The sequence below is a fragment of the Muntiacus reevesi genome, chromosome 13, assembly GCF_963930625.1.
Source record: "Muntiacus reevesi chromosome 13, mMunRee1.1, whole genome shotgun sequence".
Classification (NCBI taxonomy): domain Eukaryota; kingdom Metazoa; phylum Chordata; class Mammalia; order Artiodactyla; family Cervidae; genus Muntiacus; species Muntiacus reevesi.
This window is the reverse complement of record NC_089261.1, coordinates 8,017,328-8,044,646: the sequence shown is the minus strand read 5'-3', so window position 1 is coordinate 8,044,646 and position 27,319 is coordinate 8,017,328. Positions and strand designations below refer to the sequence as shown.

The following is a 27,319-nucleotide window of genomic DNA, read 5'->3' as shown; positions in this document are numbered from 1 at the left end:
ATGTTAGGCTGTGCATGAGGAGACCAGCTGCCCGTGTGGGGTCAGAGATGTGTGGTATACAGAGGGCTCGCTCTGGTTAAATCCTCACCTTGGAGGACAGTGTTATCAGTCTCCATTTTGCGGAAGGAAAGATGAGGCTCAGTGAGCGGCAATAAGTTGCCCAGGGTCATCCAGGAGATGAAGACAGAGGCAGAATCCAGACCTTTGTAACCAAGAGAATGGTAGTTCTGTGGCTTCTCCACTGAGAGTCTAGGGGTGAGCGGGAGCGTGGGTCCAGACCAGCACGTCTGAGTCGTGATGCCTGGGCCACAGACCCCCGATTCCCTCGGTGGGACGAGAAGCCCAGGCCTGGCCTCTGTCAGGGCGTCGGGGCTCCGCAGTGTATCCTGGGTCTCCCGCCAGGTGCGCCTGCCAGCCGGAGGAGGTGCCGAGGACGCCAGGGGCCTTTTCTGGATCCTGGACGAGGAGGTCCGTGTGGAGGGCTCCCAGGACAGCGTGGTGCTCGGGCGCCTCTGTGCCGCTGCTGAGAAGAGAGGAGCTGGAGCTGGAGGTGAGGGAGGGAGCCCGGGGGTGGGGCTGCCGAGGCCAGCGTGGGAGCTGGAGTCTGTCTTCCTCGAAGCCCTGGGAAGGCCTGCGCTAGGGGGACTCTGCACCTGCCTGGGGGTGCCTTCATTCATTTGTGTGCTCATTCATTCACGTATCCATCACGTGTTCTGAGCAGGCTCTAATCTACATGGAGACGAGCCACCTGATGGGACCCCTGTCCGTACTGGGGGTGAGGCAGGGGTGGGACACGACAAGCTGACCCACAAGCACATGTGTGTCTGCTGAACCTGAGATGGCAGACTGGGGGTCGGTGGTGGGCGTCGGGCGGACCTCGTTTCTCCGGCAGCCAGGGGCTCTCTCAGGGGAGAGGCCTGCAGATAAATCTGATGGAGAGCCAGGCGTGTGGTGCCGGGCAAACAGGGAGACGTCATCTGGGCTCAGACCTCCGGCCCTGGCAGGCCTCACAGAAAGCGTCAGTTTTAACCCAAGAGCACTGAGAAGCCACGTGGGATTCTAGGCAGTGGGAGCTACGGTCAGATTCGGGTTCCCCAGACGGCACTGTGGAGACACAAAAGGAAGGCAGCCGGGAGGTGAGAGGAGCCGCCTCCCCAGGAAGGTGGGCAGCCTCCGGAGTTGCTGAGCACTGGCTGATGAGCCGGATTGGCGAGAGGAGAAGTGCAAGGGAGTAGACGCTTGGAGCTGAAACAGTGAGTTCAGAGGCCATGGGGTTTGGCATCCATCAGCTTTAGGTTCAAGTTCATCTATTCATATTTTCACCAATGTGGGCACCAAGCCAGTCTCACAGCATTTTGTACAATGGAGATGGAACTCGCCCTAGCTGCCTTCTCTCCAGAATTTCTACTGCCGTGGTGGGGTGAGGGGGCGTACCTACAGAGCTTGGTCATCAGCTGCCAAGTGCTGCAGTTGTTACTGATGAGGCCGAGGCTGTGATACAATGAAGAATATCATCCACGTCTTCCCAGGGGCTGGAGGAGCGCTGTGTGCACTCCACGCAGGGGCCGAGCTCAGGGTTTTGTATAGAGTGTCTGGTCGAATTCTGTCCCGTATTTAGAAGTCAGTATTCTCACCCCCCAGGGTGAGGAAAGTGCGTTCCAGAGAGGCTTGTAGAGAGCGCCTGTTGTGGTCACCCTGACAGTGCATGTCAGAAGGCAGATTCAACACAAGCCATGTCCGTCTCTCAGCCTTGAGTGAGCCCCCTTCCACCCGGACGCCCCCCGGCATGTAAGAAGACAAATGCACTGTGGGGTCTTCCAGGTCCCCCCTGACATGGCGATCAGATTGTGGGCTTGTTCATTCACTGGTGCCTTCAAGAAATACTTCCGAAGCACCTGAAATGTAGGCTGGGAAATACATCTGTGAACAAAACAAAAATCTCCACCTGAGGGACTGACATTCCAGCAGAGGAGATGGATGATAAAGAAAAAAACCAGAATCTATAAGAAGATATTGAGGACCACAGTTCTAGTTTGGATCACTAAAGGAACGAAGGTTGGCAGGGATTCGGCCCTGGGATTTTCCAGGGACAAGGCTTGTGTCCAGCACAGGTAGTTGGGGAGGAGTGGCCAGGATATTGGAGGAGAGATGGGAGGGTGTGGTGTTCTGGAAGCCTCAGGAGGAGAGACGGACCGACCGAGTTAAATGCTCCTTTAAAGTTTGAGTGAGGTGTGTCTGAAGAATGGCCTTGACTTGGCTGCGTGGAGGTCCCTGGCCACCGAGAGAAGTGCAGCTCCGATGGGAGTGTTTGAGGTGACCTTCTGGCTGGAGTGGCTTGTGAGACATTGGGGAGGAGCTGGAGAAAGACGTGAACAGCGCTCAGTGCTGCTGGGCTGGAGCCTCTGTCCCGCACACACGTAGAGCGCTCCTGCATCTGATGGCTCCAGCCGCTCTCCCGGGACCACACCCAGAACATTAGCACCTGCATGGCTCCCGAGAGCTTGGCTCTGCGGCAACTTGCCTGGGTCCAGGAGGGGCTGGGGCCCACGGTACTCTTAGGGGTCCAAGACAATCTTTTAATTTCTGTTAAAAGTAGAAGAAAAAAAATGGACTTGCAGGCAAATACGTGTTTTAAATATATGTTATGGAATGAACTGTATTCCCCCTCCTCAAAAATTCATATGTTGAATTTCTAACCCCTAGCACCTGAGAATGGGACTTTGTATAGATACAGGATCCTTAAAGAGGTTAGTAAGTTTAACTAATGTCACTCTTCAGTTCAGTTTACTCACTCAGTCGTCTATGACTCTTTGCGACCCCATGGACTGCAGCACGCCAGGCTTCCCTGTCCATCACCAACTCCCAGAGCTTACTCAAACTCATGTCCATTGTGTCAGTGATGCCTTCCAACCATCTCACCCTCTGTCGGCCCCTTCTCTTCCCACCTTCAATCTTTCCTAGCATCACGGTCTTTTCCAATGAGTCGGTTCTTTGCATCAGGTGACCAGAGTATTGGAGTTTCAGCTTCAGCATCAGTCCTTCCAATGAACACTCAGGACTGATCTCCTTTAGGATGGACTGGTTGGATCTCCTTGCAGTCCAAGGGACTCTCAAGAGTCTTCTCCAACACCACAGTTCAAAAGCATCAATTCTTTGGCGCTCAGCTTTCTTTATAGTCCAACTTTCACATCCCCTGCATGACTACTGGAAAAACCATAGCTTTCACTAGACGGATCTTTGTTGGTAAAGTAATGTCTCTGCTTTTTAATATGCTGTCTAGGTTGGTCATAGCTTTTCTTCCAAGGAGTAAGTATCTTTTAATTTCATGGCTGCAATCACCATCTGCAGTGATTTTGGAGCCCAAAAATATGAAGTCTCTCACTGTTTCCACTGTTTCCCCATCTATTTCCCATGAGTGATGGGACCGGATGCCATGATCTTAGTTTTCTGAATGTTGAGGTTTAAGCCACTTTTTCACTTTTCTCTTTCACTTTCATCAAGAGGCTCTTTAGTTCTTCTTTACTTTCTGCCATAAGGGTGGTGTCATCTGTGTATCTGAGGTTACTGATATTTCTCCTGGTAATCTTGATTCCAGCTTGTGCTTCATCCAGCCTGGCATTTCGCATGATGTAATCTGCATTTAAGTTAAATAAGCAGGGTGACAATATACAGCCTTGACGTACTCCTTTCCCAATTTGGAATCAGTCTGTTGTCCCATGTCCAGTTCTGACTGTTGCTTCTTGACGTGCATACAGATTTCTCAGGAGGTCACTGTGGTGGGTCCTAATTTAATATGACTGGTCCTTCGGAGGAGAGATTAGGATACAGACATGCACAAAGAAAGACACAGGGAAAAGGCATCCATCTGCAAGCCAAGGAGAGAGGCCTCAGTGAAACCAACCCTGCTAACACCTTGACCTTGGGCTTCCAGCCACACAGTCTGTAATGCTTTGTTATGGCAGCTGTAGCAAATCAATATAATATACTCATGTATTATTAATGTCAATCCTTCTTTCTACTGACACAGTCATGTAATATAATTTTGTGTGCTTGTATATATGTACACGACCCTGGACTGCCCTCACCCTGGAGGTGGGGGTCATAGTGCTTGGAGTGATGCTGCCCATGATCCTCTCTGTTCTGGAAGGTCACCTCTGTTTTCTGAGGTGCTGGCCTCTGCCATCGGGAAGGGCAGTGGGAACCGCTATTTGTGGGGCCCTTAGTCTGAGCCGGGCAATGTGGACACCACCACACCCCACCTCTGGGGAGTACCTGGGACCTAGGAGAGGCCCAATGACTGACCAGGGCCCTGTAGGCCCTGTCTTCAGGATATGTCTCCAGGGTTCTGGAATGATTATTTTCTTCCTTGCAGACTGTAGACGAGGAAACTCACCCAGATCCACAGGAAGCCAGGAGACAGAGCTGTTAGAAGCCCACCCAGGCATTGGACCCGAGCGTCCTGGGTTGGACCCGTGCTCCACTAGTTAGATGCAATGTGTGTGCGTTGTAGGAAGTCACCTCCTTCCTCGCCTGTAAGATGGTGACACTCCCGGGCCTGGGGTGAGGACAGAGGGGCTCGGGTGCGCCCAGAAGCGTTTGTAAGTCCTCTTCCTTTGGCTCCCTGCTGGGCCCTCCTCTGCAGAGGCCTCCCTGACCCCTGTGCTCTCTGTAGCCACACTGTTCCTTCCTGACGCCCTCCTCGTCTCCTTCAGGGCCCCTTCTGGGATGTTTGGCGACCTGTTCTCTTGGCTTGCTTCTCATCAGCCCAACGACCTCCCTGTACGCGCTCTCCCGCCCCCGCCCCCTAGGTCAGAGGGTACCTGTCTTGGACTCTGCTGTTTGCCCATCATCAGCCCAACGACCTCCCTATATGTGCTCTCCGCCTCACCCCCCCAGGTCAGAGGGTGCCTGTCTTGGACTCTGCTGTCTGCCCAGGACCCGGGCTGGTGCAAGGCTCTGTGGACCCCTGCCATTGCCCCCTCCCCACCCCTCCCCTGCTCTGCTCCAGTACACTGGTGATGCGGAATCGAGTGAATCAGAGTTCTCAAGTGGAATGTTTCCTGGATCCTGAGTTTTAGGCTAAGGACACAGAAAGCAGGCCAGAAGCAGCGGTATCCTGTAGGCTGTGATGGGGCAGGACTCCCAGCCCTTTCCTCTCTCTGTGAGACCTGACGAGACACGGGAAGGCTCTCAGGTCCCAGGGGAGGCATTCTTGTCCTGGACTGACTGATAGACATATTAACTCGGACATTTTGGTATTAAAAAAATTATTTTTTGCCTCTGGGGCTTTCCGATTAGCTCTGAGTTAATGAGAACGTTCACTCAAGCAGAACATGTGGGGCTCACTGGCTCTTGCCTCTCATCTGAGGTGCACGCTGGGCGGAGGAAGAGACTGAGGCTCGGAGGTTTAGGTGGTTTGGCCCCTGTCCCACTATAAAAAAATTGTCAGGTCAGGATTTGAACCCATGTCTTCTCTAACTCCAAGCCCTTTTATTTCTCCCACTCTGTCCCTGGGAACCAGGTGTCCACGAGCATCTTCCAAGAATTTGCTGTGCGTTTATTTGGTAACTGATATTCCAGACAATTTTAAGTGGTATCTACACATATTGTCAAAATATTTAATAATTGTGTATTTATTTCCATGAATATTAGAAAGTAAATATAACTGGCACACCAAACCTGCAATATAATTCTTCTTTACAAATGTATTTACCTGTAAAACTGAGCCGATTGGAAAAAAACATTAAATAACAGTCCAGGTGATTCATGGGTCTGGCTAAAGTCACAAAGATGGTATGTGTTAATGGTAATTGGGAAATGCAGGTATCTTAGATTTAAGAAGGCAAGGAGGAGGGGCTTTCCTGCTGGTCCAGTGGTTAAGACTTCACCTTCCAATCTAGGGGACGTGGGTTAGAACAGAAGTTAGATCTCTGTTCGGGGAACTAACATCCTACATGCCTCCAAGCTGAAAAACCAAAATGTAAAACAGTATGGTAACAAATTCAATAAAGACTGTAAAAACAGTCCACATCAGAAAAACTGACAGAGGAAGCAAGGAGGAACAGAATGCAGGTTGGAAGCCATGCATGTAAATGCACGAAGCAGGGGAAGCATGGTGCCCAGAACCGATAGCTCGAATCATGTTAACATGGGAGCAGCGTGTTCTCAGCGGCGCCAAGCGATGACAGTGTCCCCCCCAGGCCCCAGCACTCATGCCGTGTGTCTGCCTGCAGGAACCTCTGCCCTCCGGACCTGTGAGCAGCCCCTCCAGTGCGAGATTGCCCACCAGCTGGGTCACGACCCCGTGCGCTATGACCTCACGGGCTGGCTCCACAAGGCTAAACCCAACCTTGCAGCTCTGGACGCCCCCCAGGTCCTGCAGCGTTCCAGCAGGTGAGCCCAGCCAGGGCTGGGGATGGGCGGGGGGGCGTTCGCGGTGCTGGGGCCGTGCAGTCACCGCAGCCCAGTCAGTGATGGAGGGCCGCTATGGGGACCCTTCCCTAGTGACACGAAGACCTGTAACTCGACAGGAGCGACGTAGCACCTCCTGGGACTGGCCCGAGTCCAGCCAAGGAGGAAGCCGGCGTCTGGGGAGGTGGGACAAAAGCTTGGAAGCTGTGACTTCTTATTCTTGCTTCTGGCCTTTCATTAAGTATCTGGGAGATGATGTGACTGGAAGGACTTTTATGGACATCCTCCAACTAGGGGATCATAAAACTGAAGTGATAACTTTTTGCAGCCTGAAAAAAAGCTGACTGCATTTCTTGACTGCTCTGCTCAGACATGCTGGCAGAGGGCTGCCTTGAATTCAGAGAGCCTTTGGAAATGCTTGTTGGGGGAATGTGTGCATGCACCTGCGTGTGAAGCTGAGACCACATTTACTAATTACCTGCTGTGTACTTGGCATCAGAGTAAGAACTTTATAAGGGTCTTTAAAAATATATCTATATCTACATCTATCTATCTATCTATATATATATATTTACTTGTTTATTTGACTGTGCTGTGTCTTTAGTTGCAGCATGCAGATCTCGTTCCCTGACTAGGGATTGAACCCAGGCCTCCTGCATAGGGAGCAATGTCTTTTAGCCACTGGGCCACCAGGGAAGTTCCTATAAGGGTCTTTTTAATCCTTACAACAACTGTGTCCCTAGCCCCATTTTATAAATGAGAAAACTGAGGCCCCAGGAGGTGAAGTGGTTCATATTTGACCACATAGCAAAGAGAGGCAGAGCCAGAATACAATTTGGGTATAAGTAATCCTTGGAAGGTGTTCTCAGAACCTCGTGGTCAGAGTTGATTGGAAAAATCTAGTGGGGGCTCAGGGGCGCACAGCTCCCAGAGAGAGATCTAGTCAGAGGACAGTGCAGAAGGAAGGGTAACAAGTCCAGAGTGCTGTACGGGGAGCCGGGGGACCTGGATCCAGTCCCAGCCCAGCTCCGTGTCCCTTGGGTGACATGGGCAGCCTCTTTCCCTCCGTGTTTCTCGCTTCCTCCTCTGCAACCTCAGGGTTTGTTGGACGAGGCCACGTTGCACAGTTCTAAAGTCAGGCAGATGCTCCGCTTCTGCTTTTGCCTTTTTCAAGCTGCATGACCTGGGCCTCAGTTTCACAGTCTGAGAAGTGGGAATGATGCTGCACGCTTACAAGTGTTATGTAAGGCTTTGGTGACATAACAGAGTGGATGGCTTATTAAGGAACCTGGTTCATGGTTACCCCTCAACAGACCTCTCGTGGCCTCCTTGTAAATCGCCCTGCTGCTCAGAAACCCTCAAGCTGAGTGAGGGGTGTAGAGTTGGGGAAGGGCGGGCACACCTTGGTTAGCCAGGTGTCCTGGTGAGTGTGGGACTTTCTGAGACAAGGAGCAGTGTGTGCTCCCGGGTGGGAGAGTACGGCGGGTGTGGCAGTAAATCCCAGCAGGGTGTCTCGCAGACTTGAGAGCCACGGGGTGGTGAGTTTGAGGGCAGACAGCGCTTCTTCTTAGCCTGTGGTTCTACAGTCAGGATCCCGATTCACCAGGACTGCTTGTGTAGCTTTTTGATTCCTGGGCCCATCTAGTCTCTCAGGATGCTGGGGGGTTACCGGGAGGTGCTCATGCCCACTCAACCTTTGCGCCACGTGTCAGGAGGTCCAGAGAGGACCCGTGACTGCCCCAGGCCACAGCGCACATTGCAGACCAGAGGCCGGGTCTCCCAGCACCACAGATGGGGCCATCCTCACACAGGGTCAGGGCTATGGGCACCGCCTTCTCTCCCTGCACCAGGCGGGGTGCCCACAGCCCTCCTTCTCAGGGCTCCCGCGTCCAGGGGTCTCTCCAGGCTGTCTCCCTAGACTTTTGTTGCAACATGAGCATCTTTGCACTGTTGTTAGTCTGCATGCTTCACAAGGCATGGAACCGTTTTCAGCAGCCTCGGTGCATCTGGCAAGACTCATTTTCTTAATGGCCGTGAAGTCAGTTGGGCACAGAGCAGGGATGGATGAGGGTCTTGAGGGATGGTCTGGGTGGGGCCTGGATTTGCAGGGGAGTCGCCACAGGCTTCTACTGGAGGGGAGAGGCTGGGGGAGCCAGAGAGCCCAAGGCCTTCCCTGGATCCCAACTTCATCCTGGGTCTCGGTAGGGTCTCCTTGGTGCTCAAATCAGACTAAGCACCTGACGTGCCCAGACCCGTTCTAGAGATAACCGAGATGATTTTACCCTCTAAGAAAGTGCCAGCTGGGGAGAATTCCTGCAGGTATGTAAGTGACGGGAACATCCAGTAGAAGGAAGATGCTCTGAGGTCAGGAGAGGGAGAGAGGCTTGGAGGAAGATGCTGGCGTTTGCCCCCAAACAGAGGATCATCTGGCAGAAGGGACTATGAACAGACTTGGCAGCTAGGACATGGTTTCAGGAAGCAGATGTCCAGAGGCAAGGGGGTCCCCGTCGCTCGCCCCCAAACCCCCTGAAGCCTCTCTCTTTCTCCCCGCCTACCTGCCAGGGAGGAGCTGAGGAACCTGTTCCAGTCCCGGGCCAAGCTGTCCCCCGTGTGCCGGGCCGTGGCTGGCCTGGAGGGCACCTCCCAGCAGGCCCAGCAGCGGAACTGCGCGGTGCGGAGGACATTCGCCAGCAGCCTGGCCGCGGTGAAGAGGAAAGCCCCCTGCTCCCAGATCAAGCTGCAGATGGTGAGCGGGGTGCTGTTCCCACAGGGTGGGGGCCTCCCTGCCCGCCTGCAGGGCGAGTTATACAAGCTCACCAGCTCTGAGCTCCCCAGCGGACCTGAAGGGACAGGCAGCCAACCCCCACGCTCCACCGAGGAAGATACCGAGGCTCAGGGCGGCACAGTGACCCATCCCAGTCTGAGGCCTAAGTCTCAGCTCCTTGGTTTCACCTGAGCAGCTTCAGGAAGTTGGCAAGAAACAGGTCGCCTTCCTGACCAAGTTGACAAACATCGCAGCCAGCACTGTCCTGCCTGCCTCCCTCCCTAACCTCTCAAAGGCCGGCATGTCCATCTTCAGGCTCCCCGTAGAGAGGGTGGTTGGACCCAGCACTGGTGTGAAGATGTCACCTGGACACGGTAATCCAGTAACAAGAGATCAGGTTGAGCTCAAAAGGGGGAGACTCGGGAAGGGGGGCTTGAGGAGACAACTCGTAGCATCTTATCCTGGAAAAGCCCTCAGCCCAGGTCCTGGGCTGTAGTTTTCTTCTTGGGTGACTGGTCCTCTCTGCTTGGGGCCACTCACTTGTCCTCTCCATGTCCCAGTTTCCCCATCTATGATAATAAGGATCATTATAGAGGTCCTTTATTTCTCATGAGTACAAATCCATCGGGCCATGGATGAGAGAGCCTTGTGGTAGGACACAGGGGCCTCCAGAGATGCCCAGGCCAGACTGAATGTATGTTTGTGGAGTGCCCAGACCCCTGTCTGTCTCACCCTGGCCCTGACCCCTTCTCTTCTTGGTCCTAGGATGCGCTGATCAGCGTGATCAGACGGTCGCAGTTACACTTCATCCACTGCCTGGTTCCAAGCGCAGCGGGGGAGAGCAGAGGCGGGCAGGGGTCTCCGACTCCGCCACAGCCCGGTGGAGACAAGCCTGAGGCGGGCTGGTCCCTCCCCTCGGACATCCCCGCCCTGAGGGTGCAGCTCGCAGGATCCTACATCCTGGAGGTGCTGCGTCTGCACAGAGCAGGTGAGAGGCCAGCAGGGAGCAAGCACCTTGTCGCTAACTCCTGGGACTTGCTCTTTGAACCCAAGTCCAACCGTTCCTTAATTAGTTGCGCACTCCTGGAAGGCTGGGCTTCCCTGGCAGCTCAGTGGTTTAAAAAAAATCCGCCTGCAATGCAGGAGACAGAGGTTCAATCCCTGAGCCAGGAAGACCCCTGGAGGAGGGCATGGCAACCCGCTCCAGTATTCTTGCCTGGAGAATCCCATGGACAGAGGAGCCTGGTCGGCTACAGTCGATGGGGTGGCAAAAGAGTCGGACACAACTGAGCGACTCAATAGCTTCAGTGACCTGGAAGGCTTGGGGTGTGTCTTGCCCATCTTCCTTTCAACAGCAAACATCTTAGGAGCCTCGGCCTTGGAATCGAGGGTGGAATTTCCTCAGTGATTAATGTTTGGTCTTCAGGAAGCTCGGCCTGGTTTGGGAGATCCATATGGAAACGGGTGATGATTGTATGGTGTGACCAGGGCATGTGTCACACAGGATGCGGGAGGTACCGTGTGCCCAGAGGAGGCAACGTCTTCATTGAGTCTTAAAAGAAACCAGCTGCTCACCTCTGGGTGGTGTGGGGAGAGGGAAAGCGTGGACGGGGGAGCACTGCGTGCCGGGAGGTGGGGGGGCGCCTGGGTTTCCAGGTTCACGATGAATGGGGGTGGGGGTGGGAGAGGAGGGGTGGACCCACCGGGGAGGCTTTCCCTGGTCCAGCTGAGGAGGTGATGGGCGTGGTGGGGGAGGAGGGGTTTCCATCGAAGGAATGAAGTGTTAGACCCATATTTTAGAAAGTAGGTGTGCACCAGGGTCCCCCCCATTAGCTCCTCTTCTGAGCTGAGTTTGTTCTGAGATTTTCCCATTCTTTTTCTGTCTCTGAGACACCGTCAGCCACCCTGTGGATTCCCTTCCCTGACAGGAACAGCTCAGGCGAAGTCAGGGGATGGGTGGCTGGGGCTGATGGGCGTCTAGGTGGGCTCCCACTTGTTTAATATTTCCTCGGTGACTGACACCCCAGCTTGTGGTCACTGCCCCATCTCCTCCCACTGCACTCATACTGAATCCTGGGTGCAAGGTGCTGGGCAGAGAAGCCGGGAGCAGCCGGCAGCCGGTCCTCAGTTTCCACATCTGTGTAATGGGATGATAATACAGGCCCCAGAGTCTCTATGAAACAAGGAAGTTGTCATCCTAGTGTCTTAGCCCTTGAAAGCTCTGTAAATGGTGTCACCGTGACTGTGGAACAGACCTTCTGTTTCCTGCTCTGGCTCCCTCTGTCTGGACTTCCTTCCACACAGAATCCTCTCGCAGACTCTCACAGCCCCTCAAAGGCCAGCTCAAACGTCACCTTCTCTCAGTAGCTTTTCAGTTTCCACACAGAAGGGTGCAGCTGTGTGGATCCTACACTTTAGATTTAAAAGAACCCTTAGATATGGCCTGATGCAGTGTTTCCTATGTGCATTGTAGGATGGTAAAAACTATTAGATCAAAACATTTGCTCATGGCCCAGCATGTTTGGAGAAATCTGGGTTAAGCCAAGCTAATCAGGCATCGTCCCTGCAGAGGTTCTGGAGCCTTTGGTATTGATACACATCATGACCTTCCAAGAGGCAAAGCAGGGGGCAGCATTTTCAGGCTTTCAGTGGAGCCTCTTACAGGGTCTGTGTTCTGGGGAATGCACTTGGCAAATGGTGATGGAACTCAGTGTCTTATATTAGCAAACAGGGAAACCGAGGCCCTGAGAAGTGAGTGTACACAGCAGGTGAATAGCAAGACTGGCCGTAGACACCTGGGCCAGGCATCTCATCTGGATTCTTTGTTCTCCTCCCGCTCCCCACACCGCAGGCTACGCTGACCACATGGGGCTCACTCAGTTCCGCCGAAGATTCCAGGTGCTGGATCCTGTGCTCATGAAGGAGCTCACATCAGCCCCTGAAGGAGTGGATGAGAGGAAGGTATGTGGACCTGGGGGTGGGGGTGGGGGGCGCCGACGCTTCTGTTCTGCAGGGCATGGCCCGGGGGCAGCTGGGGCAGCTGGGATCTGAGAGTCGGGTCTCGGGGCAAAGACGAGGGTGGCGTGACGTTTGACCTGCACCCCTACTCCGGACTGTGCTCCCTACAGTGTCACTTACAACACTGCCCATCGCAGAATGGTCCTTCTGCAGCCCTGTATGAGGAAGTGCAGGAAAGGAATTAGAACCACAGGAAGAGCAGCTCCGAGGTAGGAGGGCTCCCAGCAGGTTGAAACGTCATCATTCCTGTACCATCATTGCACTCGGCACCAGCACCCTGAGAGTCTGTGAAAAGAGGGCTTGTGGCCCCAAACGTTCCCCTCAGGGCTTTTGCACAGAGGGCTGTCGCCTCTCCCCAGTCCTGGCCAGGCCGGTGTCATCTTGCTGTTCTGATCTTGCTCATGTTATTCTCCATCGCATCTTCTTATTTAAACATCTGTGTAGCACTTAGCCGTGTCTGAAAGAACATTTTTTGAAGGGACTCTGTGTTTTTGGGCTCATGGCAAGTGCTCACTAAATTGCCTGTTGGATGAATGAATGAAGACACATACCTAACCTTGTACTGCTGCCACTGTATGTCCCCTTTCTCCATCTCTACCATTAACTTCTGGAGCCAGAAGTCTTCACTCCTAGTGCTAAACCCCCAGTAAATGCTTCTGTTGAGAGATCAGTGATGACAGAGCTCTTGACAGTTTGCAAAGCCCTGGTGCATCCTCACAACAGCCTGCAAAATGAGCCTTTGCACCTCTTTTGTGAATGAGGAAACATGGGCTCATAGAGGTGACTGATTGCCTTGAGGCCACACAGCCAGGCGTTCGTGGGTTTGCCCTTGAACTCAAGTTTCTTGATTGTGTGTAGGGTTGTTAAGAAAGTGTGGGCTCAAGTCACACAGACCTGCAGTTGTTTTCCAGCTGGGACTGTGATCTTAGATGAGTTAATCCATCTTTCTGCCTCAGTTTCCTAATTTGTAAAATGGGAACAAGGGTAACACCAACCTCAGTGGAGCGTTTGGTGGATTGTATGTAGTAGTGTAATTGATGTGCTTGACGCAGGGCCTGGCATATAGTAAGGGCTCCTTGTGTGTGAACTGTGACTGTCGTTGTCATCGTCATCACTGTCTTCCAAGGCCAGAGAGGTGGCCGCACAGACTCTGCGTTCACAGCTGTGTTGAAACTCCCCTCCAGTGAGCGCGCCCATGTGCGCCTGGCCCCCCAGCCTGGATCCTCAGTCAGTGAGTCGCAAGGCGAGAAGAGCCAGCGGCGGAGGCACAGTTCTTAAGTCCTTTCTTGGCTTTCTTGTGGAGCGGGGACCAGGGCACAGGCTCCCTCCCGCAGACACGGCGGCACTTCTCATGACGCGCCTGCGTCCCACCCCTGGGGAAGGGGACCTCAGATCCCAGCTGGTGGCGCGGGGCTGTCCCCTCCCTGGGGGGCATCCCACTGTGGAAACCACGAAACTGCCTGGCTCAGTGCCACCAGCTACTGTGTACCAAGCTTCATCGGGGTTCCTTATCCTTGGTCGCCCGTACCCCCCAGTCTTGATCTCCATCCAGAGCATCTGGAATGGAACCACTGAAAGGGGCTTGGGCTCCTCTGCTGTGCAGAAGTAGGGCGTGGAGGAGTTTTCGGTGGGGGCGGGGGGTAGCATATGGAAGCGCTTCTATTCTGGACGACTCAGCAGTTCTCTCTCGTAGCCAGACCGAAACCACCTCCACACACACACTGGAGGCCTCGGAAAGTGGAAAATTACAAGCAGAATGGACTGGGGAGTTTTCACTTCTTGTTATTCTTGTTTTTTTTTTTTTATTTGCTCACAAATTTCATTTGCTGCAGCATAGGATTTTGGTAGCAACAAAAGGAAACGCCAGCCTGCCTCTTATGAAAAAGCTGATAAATATTCATCTGCCAGGCAGCACGATACACCATGAATTATACATGAACACGTGCTTGGGTGGGCAAACTGTCAGCCTCTGTGTGCAAAGCATTTAAGACCTCAGGATTTAATAAGACAAGTCTGACAGATAGGAAAGGTCAATATTGTCATTAGACACTAGTCGGCAGCAGAGGGAATTCACTGGCAGGGTGTGAGCCGGCCTCGGCGCATCCCCTGCCTGCCTGACGTGCATGTGGTGCTTAAACCAGGCTCTCTCCCAGTGAAGCACTCCCGTTTGGAGGGTCCCTGCTGGATTCTGTGCTCCTGAAACAAAAACAGCATGTGCCTTTTTTTTTTCTTTTTTTTTTTTTTTTACCACAGATGCACAAACTCTCATCACAAAATATCAGACGTAATGTGAAAAGGTTCCCTACCGACTTTCACCCTGAAACAGCCCTCAACTGATAAAGCCTCCCTGCTCTGGGAATTATCCCCATTTCACAGCAGAAGCAACTGAGGCTCCCACTCCCAGCCAGGCCGTGGGGCAGTGGTAGGGCCGGGGTTTGAACCCAGGCTCTCAAACTCCTCACACAGGGCTTTTTACTTTATATTGTAAAATACACATAACATCAAACTTACCACCTTAACCCATTTTTAAGCATGCAGTTTAGTGGCCGTAAGTACATTCATGTTATGTAACCATCACAGCCCTCCATCTCCAGAACTCCTTTCATTTTCCAAAACTGGAACCGTCCCCATTGAACGCTACGGCCCCATCCTGCCTCCCAGCCAGCCCTTGGCAACCACCGTTCTGCTTTCTGTCTCCATGAATTTGGCTGCTCCAGGAACCGCATGCAAGTGGGCTCATGCAGTGTCTGGCTTTTGTGACTGGCTTACGGCACTCAGTATGGTGTCCCCAGGGTTCATCCATGTAGTAGCACATGTCAGAATTTCCTTTCTTTTAAGGCTGACTTGCATCCTTGTATGCAGCATTTTGTATATCCATCCTCTTGCCGGTGGACACGTGGGCTATTGCCACCTTTTGGCTGTTGTGAATGACCCTGCTATGAACACAGTGTACTGATGCCTCTTTTGAGGCTCTGTTTTTTATTCTCTTGGGTACATACTCAAAGTGGAAGCGCTGGATCATATGGTAATACTATATTTAATTTTTTGAGGAACCTCCAAACTGTTTTTCATAATGACTGTACCATTTTCTATTCCCTTCAGCAGTGCATGAAAGTTGCAGTTTCTCCGCATCCTTGCCAACATTTGTTATTTTCTGGGGTGTTTTTTGTAGTCACCCTTTCGGATGTGAGGTGGTATCTCATTGTGGTTTTGACTTGCAGTCCCCTGATGGCCAGGGCTGGTGAGCATTTTTTCATGTTCACACAGGACTTTTGAATGGAAGCCCTTTGAAGACAGGCAGAGTATTTCGTGAAGATTTACACAGAACATGCCATCGTGATGTTAATTTAAAATAATTGTTATCAATTCCATCCAGCTCTCACTAAGTGTCTGCCTTGCACCAGGCCCTGTGCTAGCCAGCAGAGAGACGGGGATGATGAAAACAGCCTCCTGAGGAAGAAGGACGAAAATTAGCGATTCCCAGACAGAGAGGGGGCTTCGGGAGGTCCCAGGGAACACCTCTAAAGCTTCTGATATTTCCAGCAGGGGTTGAGGGTAGGACATAAAGGGAAGACAGAGCAAGTGATGATTGAATAGAGCTTTCTGAAACGGTTTGGAGGAATCAAGTAAGAGAAAGCGTGCAGGGCAAGCCCCACTGGGTTCGGCAGATGCAGAGGTCCAGGGTCAAATCCAGATCCAGTGTGGCTGGCGCATAAATGCTGACAGGTAGAAGAAAGGGTCTGAGGATGCTGGCAAGGCAGACCGTGGCCACCGTCAGCAGGGGCAGAGTCTAGGCTTCATCAGGGGGTCAGTGGGGGCAGACAGGAAGGTTCTCAGCAAGGGCATGGCATCGAAGATCACATCGTTATTACTTGAACTTGCTTAAGCAAAATTACGAAGGAAGTCAAGTCTACTCTGCCCATGCCCTGGCCCTTTCTGGGGAGCAGGGTCCTCACGCTGACCTCGACCTACTGAGGATGCCGCTGTCTCTTCTAGACACCGAGGCATGCGCTCAGGCCTCCAAAATGACCGTCTTGCCCTCTAATCATGGTGGGTCCCTCTCCTCTCTCCCAGGCTTTCCCATCTGGCTAAGATTATGCCTTAACCTACACTGAAGGCCTCCCAGAGTGACCGTGAGGGGGTCTCAGAAAGGTTACCCGAAGAGCTCGTTAGGTTCACATTCAGCTCAGTCCGAGATTCTGGTCCCTTATCTCTTTGCTGCTGAGGCAAGAGTTTCCAGGTCTCCCTGATGGATGACAGGAAACCCCTGTCTTCCCTCTTCCCTCTTCCCGGTCCCCTCTTCCCTTCAGAGTGTCTCCAGTGAGGATTGATTCTAGCCACCAAATCTCTGTCCCCAAGGACTTGATCTGAACACAACTATGGCATGCCTATCTTCTCAAAGGCAGCCACTCTTGTTCCATCTCAGACCATGGTGGATACTCCTGATTTCCTCTGAACTTGTCCCCGAGTCCTTTTCTCTTTTGGAGAGGTTCCCATGAGCCTGTGGCTGGGGACCTTGGGTGGGCAGAGGAAGAGAGGAAGCTGTCCATTCTAAGGTGCCAAATGGTCCAGGCCCCCGTGGCCGTGTGTTTGTGTGCATGCCTACTCAGTCACTCAGTCATGTCCACTCTTCCTCACTCCCATGGACTGCAGCCCACCAGGCTCCCCTGTCCATGGGATTCTCCAGGCAAGAGTACTGGAGTGGGTTGCCATTTCCTTCTCCAGGAGATCTTCCTGACCCAGGGATCGAACCTGTGTCTCCTGCATTGGTAGGTGGAGTCTTCACCACTGAGCCACCTGGTAAGCCCCCCATAGCCTTAGCCCTAGCCCTCTGGAATTTATTCATCGTTCTTGACTTTCTCATTTTGCCATCCTCTTCCAGTTTGGGTCTCCTGTTTTAATGATTCTGCTTGTTTTCTGTTTAGTGTGAACCAACCCAGTTATACAAATATGTGTGTTTTTTATTTACATGTTTGTCCATATTGCTTGTGCTTCGTGCCAGACATACTATTTATAATCATGAAACTATAAAGAACAGAGACGTAATCCTAACCTTTATGGAATGTTTTGATCAGCGTGTGCAAGTTTTGGTGGTTAAAAGCACGTGGTTTAGAGTCAGACAGACTCGGGTTCAAATCCTGGTTCCTGCCATCTCTCTTTCCATTCATCTGTGCCCCTTGATGCTTGATAGCTGCATGACCAGGGGCAGTGTGTGACAGGAAATAACAGTGCCTGGCACATAGTAGGTGCCCAATGTATGGCAGCCATGGGGCCACAGTGTGGGTTTTCTGGAGGAGGTGCTGTCCTGACAGCAGGGTGGTCAGGAGAGCGTCCATTCCACAGCCGTGGATCCCTGCATCACGCGACCCATGGAGGGGTGAGTAGGGAGCCCTTCCCAGCCATGGCCCTTTGTGGTTCTTGGAGTCTTTCGCTGCCGGTCTGGCATGTGCAGCTTAGTGTGAGATGCCAGACTTGTGCTTTGCTGGAGAGAGGGGGGCATCCTCGTTAAATATTGGAGAGAAACCTCTGTGCACATTGGAGGCTGAGCTGGGTCTCTCCCGGGTACATTCGGGGCCTAGCAGTTTGAGCCCAGAGTGGTGAAGGGTGAGGGCGTGTCATCACTCCACAGCGCCCCCGAGGGGCTTTTAACCTCAGAACCTCCGCCACCTACTAGTCCTTATGGAAACTCAGCATGTTCCAGGCATGGTGAGTTAATAAAGCCCGTTATGTGCCTTGTGAGAGCTGTCTAGAAGTCTTTTTAAAGGCCAGCATCTACACCCTGAGAGGGTTTCCTGTGACTGATTTGGGGGGTTTGTTCCTTGAACATAGGTCACACTTTCTGATTTCTTTGCATGTCTTGTAATTTTTTGTTGAAAACAGGACATTTTCAATAATAAAACATTGCATCTCTAGATCCCAACCTTCCCTAGTTGCTTAGTAACTTAATAGGACTAGATTTATGGAGTCTGTCTCCCCTGTGGTGTGAGACTGCTACTGTCTCTGTTCACTTCTTAGAAACTTTTGTTCTTATTAGAAATTGTGGATTCTCAAGGGTTGACCCCATGCCAGCACAGCTTAGTGGTCAGCAGAGGTTGTGGTCAAACATCTTGAATGTGTGACGCTTTTATCTGATTTTTTTACAGTGATTTTACAGTGATCTGTGTGGTTTGGAAAATGTATCCAACATTCAGGCATTTTGGTTGTGCCACAGATTTTACTTTCTGTATGGTTCTTCCCCGTATTTTCTGCCTGTGCACTGGGACACGACTGAAGCGACGTGGCAGCGGCAGCAGCAGCACACGGCCTCGTATTTCCACGTCCCATTCCCAGGATCTCCTTGTTAGGGGGGCCTGGTTGATCACTGGCCCACTGCTTGCCCCTCTCAGAAAACAGTGTTAGGCTAGCTGTGTCATTGACCTTCTCCATTCGTTTGGGGCCAAGGTCACTCACTGTTTCTGACGATGGCTCTGGGTGTGGGATTTCTCCGCACTTTGCTCCGTGTACGTGAACCCCTTCTGGCAGCAAAGCAGCTAGTTTTCATTGCTTGCCTCACCCCAGTGGGACCCCTGCAGTGACAGAGGCTGGTGGGAGTGGAAGGGTCTTGATCACAGGTACCACAAACTTCCCACCATTCTTAAAGGCCCAGTAGTTTCTCTTGAATAAATGCTTCTCAGTTTTTATTTTGTTTTCCTCTTGTGCAGAGAGAAAAAAAAAAACGTTTTCTGGATATGGTGGTTTTTTGCATTTTGCTGCCTGTAGCTCCCTGGGAGCAAATTTGGCTAAAATGTAATAATAAGTGAAACCACTGAGTTTTTGGAGGGGGCACTATGGAATGTTCTCGGAGGTCAGAGGAGGAAACTTCCCCCCAGATTACAGCCTTGGTCTGGACTTTTAATAAGCATTTTCTCTTTTGTGTGTGTCTTGGGAAGTTTTCTGTGATGCTATGATCCGTGGAATTGAAACTCATCTACCAAATTACTCTGTCTCAGAATACCTTTTTCTTCGTGGAATGTCACAATGACTTTTCTGATAGTTTATTCTGTAGATAAACTTGGTGGTTTTCAGTGAATGGGAAGTCCAAGAGGGTTGGCATGGGGGTGGCGCGGGAGGGGAGTTGGAGTCACAAGGGGACTAGGCTGGACCTGCGTTTGTCCGAGGGTACAGATCTCTTGACAGGATTGCTCCAGAGCCTGCGGCCTCTGTGACAAGAGGAAAGGGAAAGTGTTAGTCACTCAGTCATGGCTTACTCTCTGTGACCCCTTGGACTGGGACCCGCCAGGCTTCTCTGTCCATGGGATTCTCCAGGCAAGAATACTGGAGTGGGTAGCTATTCCCTTCTCCAGGGGATCTTCCTGACCCAGGGATGGAACTGGGGTCTCCCACATTGCAGGCACATTCTCTACTGTCTGAGCCAGATTCCATTAAATGGCTGGTGGCCTGGCCAAGGCAGAGTCTTGGGATCTCAGGTGCATTTGTTTCTCCTGAAGGGGGCGTTGCCTCTCTCCACACTCCCCGACTCCAACCTGCCCTGCTTCCACCCTCACTGGATCGCATCGTATTTATTGAGTTCCTGCTATATACCAGATGCGGTAGAGGAAACTGATGAATTAAACATGGACTCTCCCTCCGTCATCTAGGCCAGGAACACAGGGTTAGTGCATGTCATGATTCAGCAAATATTCGGGAGAGTCAGGCCATCCCTGGCCAGTGGGTAAGAGGACAGGGTGTGGCTGTCACGGGAGTGGCTGTCACAGGAGTAAATTTCCCAGTGGCCTAGGGTCCTCTGCCCCTGTCCTGGGCCTGGGCAGCACTGCAGACATAGAGGTTGCAGTGTGGCCTGACAGACCCTGATTCTAATTTGGTTCGTGTAACTTATAACCTTGGGGAAATGCCTTCATTCTGTTTTTGTCTTTGTTTTTAATATTTATTTATTTGGCTGCTCTGGGTCTTAGTTTCAAACTCTTAGTTGTGGCAGATGGGATCTAGTTAGGGATCAAACTCGGGCCCTCTGCTTTGGGAGCGTGGAGTCTTTGCCACTGGACCCCCAGGGAATTCCCTTCATTTCTTTTTTTTTTTTTTTTTTTAATTTGTGGCAAAATATACATAACATAAAATTCAGCATTTTAGAGATTTTTAAGTGTTCAGTTTAGCAATATTAAGTGTATTCACACTCCTGTGTGGCCATCACCACAATCCTTCTCTAGAACTGTTTCTTTCTGCAAGACTGAATCTCTGTACCCATTGAACACTAACTTCCCATCCCCGTCACCCCAGCCCCTGGCAGCCATCATTCTATGGACACTTTCTGTGAATTTGACTGCTCTAGGTATGTCATATAAGTGGAATCATATGGTATTTGTCCTTTTGTGACTGGGTTATTTCACTAAATATAATGTCCTTAGGGTTCATCCATGTTGTAGCTTGTTTGAGAATTCCCTTCCCCTTTAAACATGATTAATATCCCGTTGGGTATATACACCACACTTTTGTTTATCCATCCGTCTGTTGGTGGACACTTAGGTTGTTGTTGTTCAGTCCCTAAATCATGTCTGAGTCTTTGAGACCCCGTGGACTGTGGCGTGCCAGTCTCCTCTGTCCTCCATTGTCGCCCAGAGTTTGCTCAAATTCATGTCCATAGAGTTGGTGATGCCATCTAACCATCTCATCCTCTGTTGTCCCCTTTTCCTCAATCTTTCCCAGCATCAGGGTCTTTTCCATGAATTGGCTCTTTGCATCAGGTGGCCAAAGTATTGGAGCTTCAGCTTCAGCATCAGTCCTCCCAATGAATATTCAGGGTTGATTTCCTTTATGATTGACTGGTTTGATCTCTGTGCAGGCCAATGGACTCTCAAGAGTCTTCTCCAACACCACAGTTCTAAGCATCAGTTCTCTGGTGCTCAGCCTTCTTTATTGTCCAACTGTCACATCTGCACAAGACTATAGAAAAATCATAGCTTTGACTAGACAGACCTTTGTTAGCAAAGTGATGTCTCTGCTGCTTTTTAATATGCTGTCTAGGTTCATCATAGCTTTCCTGCCAAGAACCAAGTGTCTCTTAATTTCATGGCTACAGTCACCACTGAGTTTAGTAACACTTAGGTTACTTCCACCTTTTGGCTACTGTGAATGATGCTGGTGTGAACTGAGTGTGTACAAGAATCTGTTCAAGTCCCTGCTTCCAGTTCTTTTGGGTATATATCCAGAAGTGGAATTTCTAGAGCATATGGTAATTACATGTTTTATTTTTTGAGGTTTCACCATACTGTTTTCCATAGCAGACACATCCTCCATTTAGTTTTGCATCTGTGGTTCTCTCCTCTATGAAATGGGTGTGCTAGTGTGACGACCCGCCTGGGGCTGCCGTGAGGGTGAATTGAGATGGTGTCTGTGAAGGTCTCAGCAGGGTGGACAGCACAGTCAGTACCCAGCCAATGCCCATCTCTGCACGTTGTTGGGGAGGTGCAACTCTGTTAGCTCAAAGACCTGGGAGACACCTGCTCTCTCCGGGTATCAGCCCTCCAGCCAGCTGACCTCCACTCTGGGAGTCTCCAGCCTGCAGTCTGTCTTGCCCTCTAACTCTCCTCTCCTTCCCAGGCCGTGGCGCAGCTGCTGCAGACACTGGACCTGGAAAAGAAGGCCGTGGCCGTGGGGCACAGCCAGGTGAGTAGAGCGCCTTTGTTTGCTGTTCTACCTGTGATATCAGGGACCCACATGAGACCTGACTCTTGTCCTTCTCAGCTTCCGCTACTTCTGCGTGTCTCCTTTTCCCTCAGCTGAACACAGGGCTAGTGACTCTTTGCCCTCCTTATATGACAAGGCCATTAAGATAAAATGAGGTAAGTGTGGGTGGAGAGACCATTGAGGAATATCATTTATTAGAGGTGACACTCTCAGGGACCTCGGCAGTCTGCAGAGTTAACATCTGGACCTTAGTAGAACTTTCTGAACCTCAGAAAGGCCCACCTTTACTCGGAGCCTTGCAACTTTTACTTTGCAACCACGTGTAACACAGATGGTCGTCTTAGAGATTAGCAGCAGTAAGTGAGAGGCGAGGGCATGAGAAGAAGGTCTATAATTTCAGAGCTGAGGGACATAGATGTCTCCAAATGGATGTTGAGCCAGAAGTCCTTCAGAAAAAGTTCAAACGCTTAGAGAAGAATTTCATGGAGCCCTAATGTGCTCAAGGCATCCTCTGAGTCTTCATGAGGGAACATACAGTGTTCAGGGCTCCCCAGATGACTCGACCCTGGGGCCTTCACCCACTTGTTTCAGTGGAAGACCCATTACTACCTCCCAGAGTGAGTGGGTCATAGTGTGGGGAGTGAGCTACAGAGTTTGCAGACTCAAGGACCAGCTGGTGGGAGGAGAGTGGGGACAACATTTAGGAATACAAACTGGAGACAGAGGAGACTAGGGGGCCATTTCCCCACTTAGTTACCTTCTGAGTGATTAACGTCATCCAGGAAACCCTTGTCAATTGCCTTCCATGTTCAGGTACCATGTACAGTTCTGGGGCAGGACCCTGGTTTCCAGAAGCCCATCCTGGGGGCACTGTTGGCCCTGAGTGCCTCTTATCAGAGTTAAGTGTCCTGCCCCATCACACCTCTTTCCTCGGAGAGCTCACAGTCATTCACTCTGGTCCTTGCCCCCCTAGACACACCAGCCTCTCCCCACAGGCTTATTGGTCCTGCTAAAGCCTGTGGTGGAAGCTGTTAGTCTGCTGTGGTCCCAACCTGATTGGTCCATAGGACGTTCTGTGGACGTTTCCAGCAGAGGAGATAAACCCATGGGTTATTGGGCCCCACCATAAGGCTGGTGCTGTGCTAAGCAACATCATATGTTATTCCTCTTTTCCCCTCATAGGCTCTGTTGAGATGATTATAATATCCCTTCTTCACCATGAGGAAACTGTACCTCTGGGAAGTCAGCCCCTTTTCCAGTTCCTCTCAGGATCCAGGAGCACAGCTCCCATGGAAATGTGTGCCAGTCCAAAGCCCAAGTTCTTTTCCTTTTTTTTTTTTCCTTTGTCACACTTACAGCACATGAGATCTTAGTTCCACAGCCAGGGATTGAACCCATGGCCCCTGCTTTGGAAGCATGGAGTTTTAACCACTGGACTGCTAGGGAAGTCCTCCCACATTCTTTTCAATATGCTGTGATTCTATTGTTTATTAATGGAAATATACAGCACATTCTTTAATCAGAGGAATTCTTCTTCAGCTCCAAGAACATCATCCTTTTAGACTAGCAGCGGTTCTCAAAGTGTGATCCCTGGACCAGCTGCCTCAGCATTGCCCGAGAGCTTCCTAAAAACATACGTCCTCAGGTGATGCCACCCCAGCCAGACCACTGACTCTGAAACCCTGGAGGTGGAACCCCACAGTCTGAGTTGTAACAGGGTCTCTAGGGGATCCCAGTACATGCTTAGGTTGGAGAACCCCTGTTTAGATAAGTGTCTAGTTATTTCATGAGTTTCACAGTTAGTCCCTGTGACCCCAGCAACTAATGCAGAGTAAGAAAGAAAAGAGCCACATAAGAAGTCACTGCTCACAGTCTCAGGGTGGTGAGACAAAAGGCCTGCCAGCCAGAACATCCCGTGATAAAACAGGATGAATATTGAGTCACACTTGGCATCACTAAGAAACCGCCCAGAGCATGTCGAAGTCCATGTATCCTTTTGGAAGCCAGGTGTGGTGACAGACTGCCATCTTTAAGGGCAGATGCAGGTCTCATGCTTTGTTGGATTCATCACTTCACAGGTGGGAAGCCTGTGAATAGGAGAGAACAGACTGATCTGGTCCACACCCAGGCCCCACCACTGCCTCAGAGTGCGAATGTGGAGTAAGTGACTTGGTCTCTCTGAGCCTCAGTTCCCCCATCTCTAAAATGGACCCCCTACTTTCTACCTCCCAAGTCAGCTGTGGGGATTAGTACATTGTCATTTGACAGCAGTGGTTTGCATTGTTTGTGGTAGGCATTTGCCGGCAGGGGCAGGATGCTTGTCAAACAGGGTAACATTTTAATGTTTAAAGAATTGATCTCCTCTCATCTGGAAGATTACTAAGAGAGAATAGCTAATTTCTCCACAGTATTAGACAGGAGAGCCATGGCCACATTAGATGTTGAAGCCTTGGCCTGCAGCACCTTGAGAGCAAAAGCAGTGTGCCTAACAGCGGCTCCCAGAGATCCCATTCAGACGGGGATGTTGGGGTATTACACTCTGCTTGGGTCCGATAAGCAGCTGGATCCACAAAAGTGAATCATTTAGATTTTCCTTTGTCATTCTCAGCCCCCAGTGCCTTACTGAGGCCTGTGCCGAGGGCCGTGACATTTATGAAAAAGGTGGGATTCCACATGCCGTCGGCCTCCTGGACGACGATGTGCTCTTAAAAGAGAAAAGAAAAGAAAAAAAAAATCAAGATTCTACAGAGGCGATGACTTATTCCCATTCTGTGTATGGTCGTTTCCAATTATCTTTTTAATGAAAGCTTCATACTTAATCAATAACAGTTTTGGCAGCGCCTGCCGACTTTTGTAATATACGGACTAGTGCTGTCATCACTTTGATCATTGATTTTTTTTTTAACAGCAGCTTTTGGGACTCACTAGCTTGTGAAATTAATACAGTCATTATTGAGGCAATCTGATAGGTAATGAGTCAATCGTGTCTTTGTTTCAACGAGGCTGATTGTCTTGGCAGCCCGGCTCATAGGAAGTGTTGTGTAAAGCGATGGAGGGTTACAGAACAGAGTTGATTAGCGGCGATGGGGTGGGCTAATCTCCACCTTCCCTCCGAGGAAAGGTTTGCGGCGGGACTGGCCGAGAGGTTGGTCATGGTTACAGAAAACAGGTTTAAGGGGATGGAGCCTTGACGGAGACCCTGGTTCCACCTGGAATCAGGTTACTGTTCGGCCACAAGCCCCTGATGTTTGAGTACCACGTGACCAGGAGATGAAAGCTCCTCACGCCGACAGTGTGAATGGGTGCAGGAGGTGGACTCAGGGTTCCCAGATCAAGTCTCAGCTTTGCTGCTCACCAGCCACGTGAACTCGACTTAAAATAGGACATAGGAGAAGAGCTTCTCAAAATGCTGATGCCATGCAAATGTTAATTACATTCAGTGACAACCATGGTCTCCTCTGGAGTCAGAGAGGGAGGTAAATCCTGGTGTTACCATTTGGCAGTGGAGGATCTGGGCAAAAACATGCCTTTTTTAGCCCTAGGTTCTCCCTCCATCAAATGTGGGGATTGGACACTTTGCTGGTGGTCCAGTGGATCAGACTTCTTGCTGCCAGTGCAGGGGGCTGGGGGTTGATCCCTGGTTGGGGAATTAAGATCCCACATGCCACACGGTGCAGCCAAAAGAGAGTTTTAAATGGGGTTGTGGTAACTACCATCTAAGATTCTCCCTGTCACGTGTTTTGCCTGCATATCAAACATCTGGTTCAGATCCAGAACATAGGAGGGCTCCATCCATGTTAGTCGTTAATGGATAATGCCATAGATTACCTGACAGTATCAGTGAATAAGATGGCACTCTCCAGCGGCTGGCCACCTTTGGGGCTACAAACCGCATCTGGCGAAGTAACGCATGACACTATGCTCAGAAAATGAACAGCATGGGAGCGTCTCTCCTTTGCCTCTGGGGAGGCGACACCAACCGCAGTGACCCCAGAGCCTTGGTCAAGGCAGGCCTGGCCCCAGAGCTTCAGGTTCACTCTGAAAACCCTCCACTGTTCCCCGCAGTCTCTCAGGGGCAGCCCTGTGGGAGTCGAGAACGCATTGATCACTTTGCCGCGGGAGCCCCCATTCGTTATTGACGAGCTGAGGCCCGGAACTGTGAACCTCCAGCTGTCTTCCGCTCGATGCCTGCGCTTCTCCCGCGGGCGGCTCCAGCCTGGCCCTGTCCTCTTCTGACCAAGAAGGGCTGCCCCCACTTCCCCGCATTCTCTGCCCCTCTTTCTGAAGCAGGACCGTGGGTTTCTGGGGCAGCTCTTCTCTCCTGGCCAGCAGCACTTGTCAAAACGGAATGCACACCCAGGAATGCCACCCAGCCCGCTGGTTCTGCACCCCCTGGGCTGGGGCCTGGGAATCCACATTGACCACAGTCCACGGGTGTTGCCAGGACACGGAGACATGAGGTGGTTCTCAGCAAACGTGCATGAGTTCCCCTGGAGACTGTGCTGACACACGGGTCCCGATTCAGCAGGTCTGGTGTGGGGCCTGGGACACTGAGTTTCTAACAAACCCCTGGGTGGTGACAGTGACCACACTCAGGTGTGTGGGCCATTCTATGCAGCCCCCAGGGCCAAGAGAAGGGAAAGAGGAGGCCTCAGGAGGCAAGGTGCTCTGACCATTCAGAACCCCGGTCCAGGGCAGCTGCTCATGAACATTCTGGGTGGATGCAGAAGTGGGGCTGAGCTGCAACCCCTCCCACGTGAGATAGTCTGATGCATTTGCAGAAAGTCACCTGCAGCCTTCCCTCCCTCCAGGTCTTCCTCAAGGCGGGTGTGGTGTCCAGGCTGGAGAAGCAGCGGGAAAAGCTGGTGTCTCAGAGCATCGTCCTGTTCCAGGCGGCCTGCAGGGGCTTTCTCTCTCGCCAGGGATTTAAGAAGCTGAAGGTGGGGGCGCTGAGTGTCACGTGAACCCAGCAGGGGCGTGGGATCTGGAAGAGCGTCCTCCACACTGGTCCAGAGGCTGTCATCCCTGCTTCTCACACTTGCTTTTGTGCATGAATCTCCAGTGGGATGTTGTTAGCATGAGGATCATGGTCCAGTGAATCTGGGGTGGGCAAGGAGGTCTGCCCATCTCCCATGCTGGTGCCCACACTCTGTCCAGGTGGTCAGACTTTAACAGACACTTTGTAAGATGATACAGCTGTTTCTAGGATGTTGACGTGAGTTTGAGTAAACTCTGGGAGTTGGTGATGGACAGGGAGGCCTGGTGTATTGCAGTCCATGGGGTTGCAAAGACACGACTGAGCGACTGAACTGAACTGACATCAAATCACCACTGATGAGATTGGTCAGGATGTCCAGAGGTTGTCCAAGCCCTCCTGGGTTGGAAATGATTTCAGGCTGTCTCATCTCCGAAGAACTTGGCTGCCGTGGGTCAGACAGTGCATGG

The 27,319-nt window shown here is 51.5% G+C and overlaps 1 protein-coding gene across 5 annotated transcripts in view; it reads left to right on the top strand.

The window, feature by feature from the left end:
* The window catches only part of MYO18B (myosin XVIIIB), a 222,152-nt gene that overhangs the window by 68,467 nt on the left and 126,366 nt on the right, over nucleotides 1-27,319 (top strand). For all 5 annotated transcript variants that reach the window (XM_065904351.1, XM_065904348.1, XM_065904350.1 and 2 more), the window contains 7 exons: nucleotides 403-550; nucleotides 6,234-6,393; nucleotides 8,974-9,157; nucleotides 9,941-10,163; nucleotides 12,027-12,136; nucleotides 21,788-21,853; nucleotides 26,686-26,814. In XM_065904351.1, the coding sequence (XP_065760423.1) occupies nucleotides 403-550; nucleotides 6,234-6,393; nucleotides 8,974-9,157; nucleotides 9,941-10,163; nucleotides 12,027-12,136; nucleotides 21,788-21,853; nucleotides 26,686-26,814 (1,020 nt within the window). The remainder of the gene's footprint in view (nucleotides 1-402; nucleotides 551-6,233; nucleotides 6,394-8,973; nucleotides 9,158-9,940; nucleotides 10,164-12,026; nucleotides 12,137-21,787; nucleotides 21,854-26,685; nucleotides 26,815-27,319) is intronic.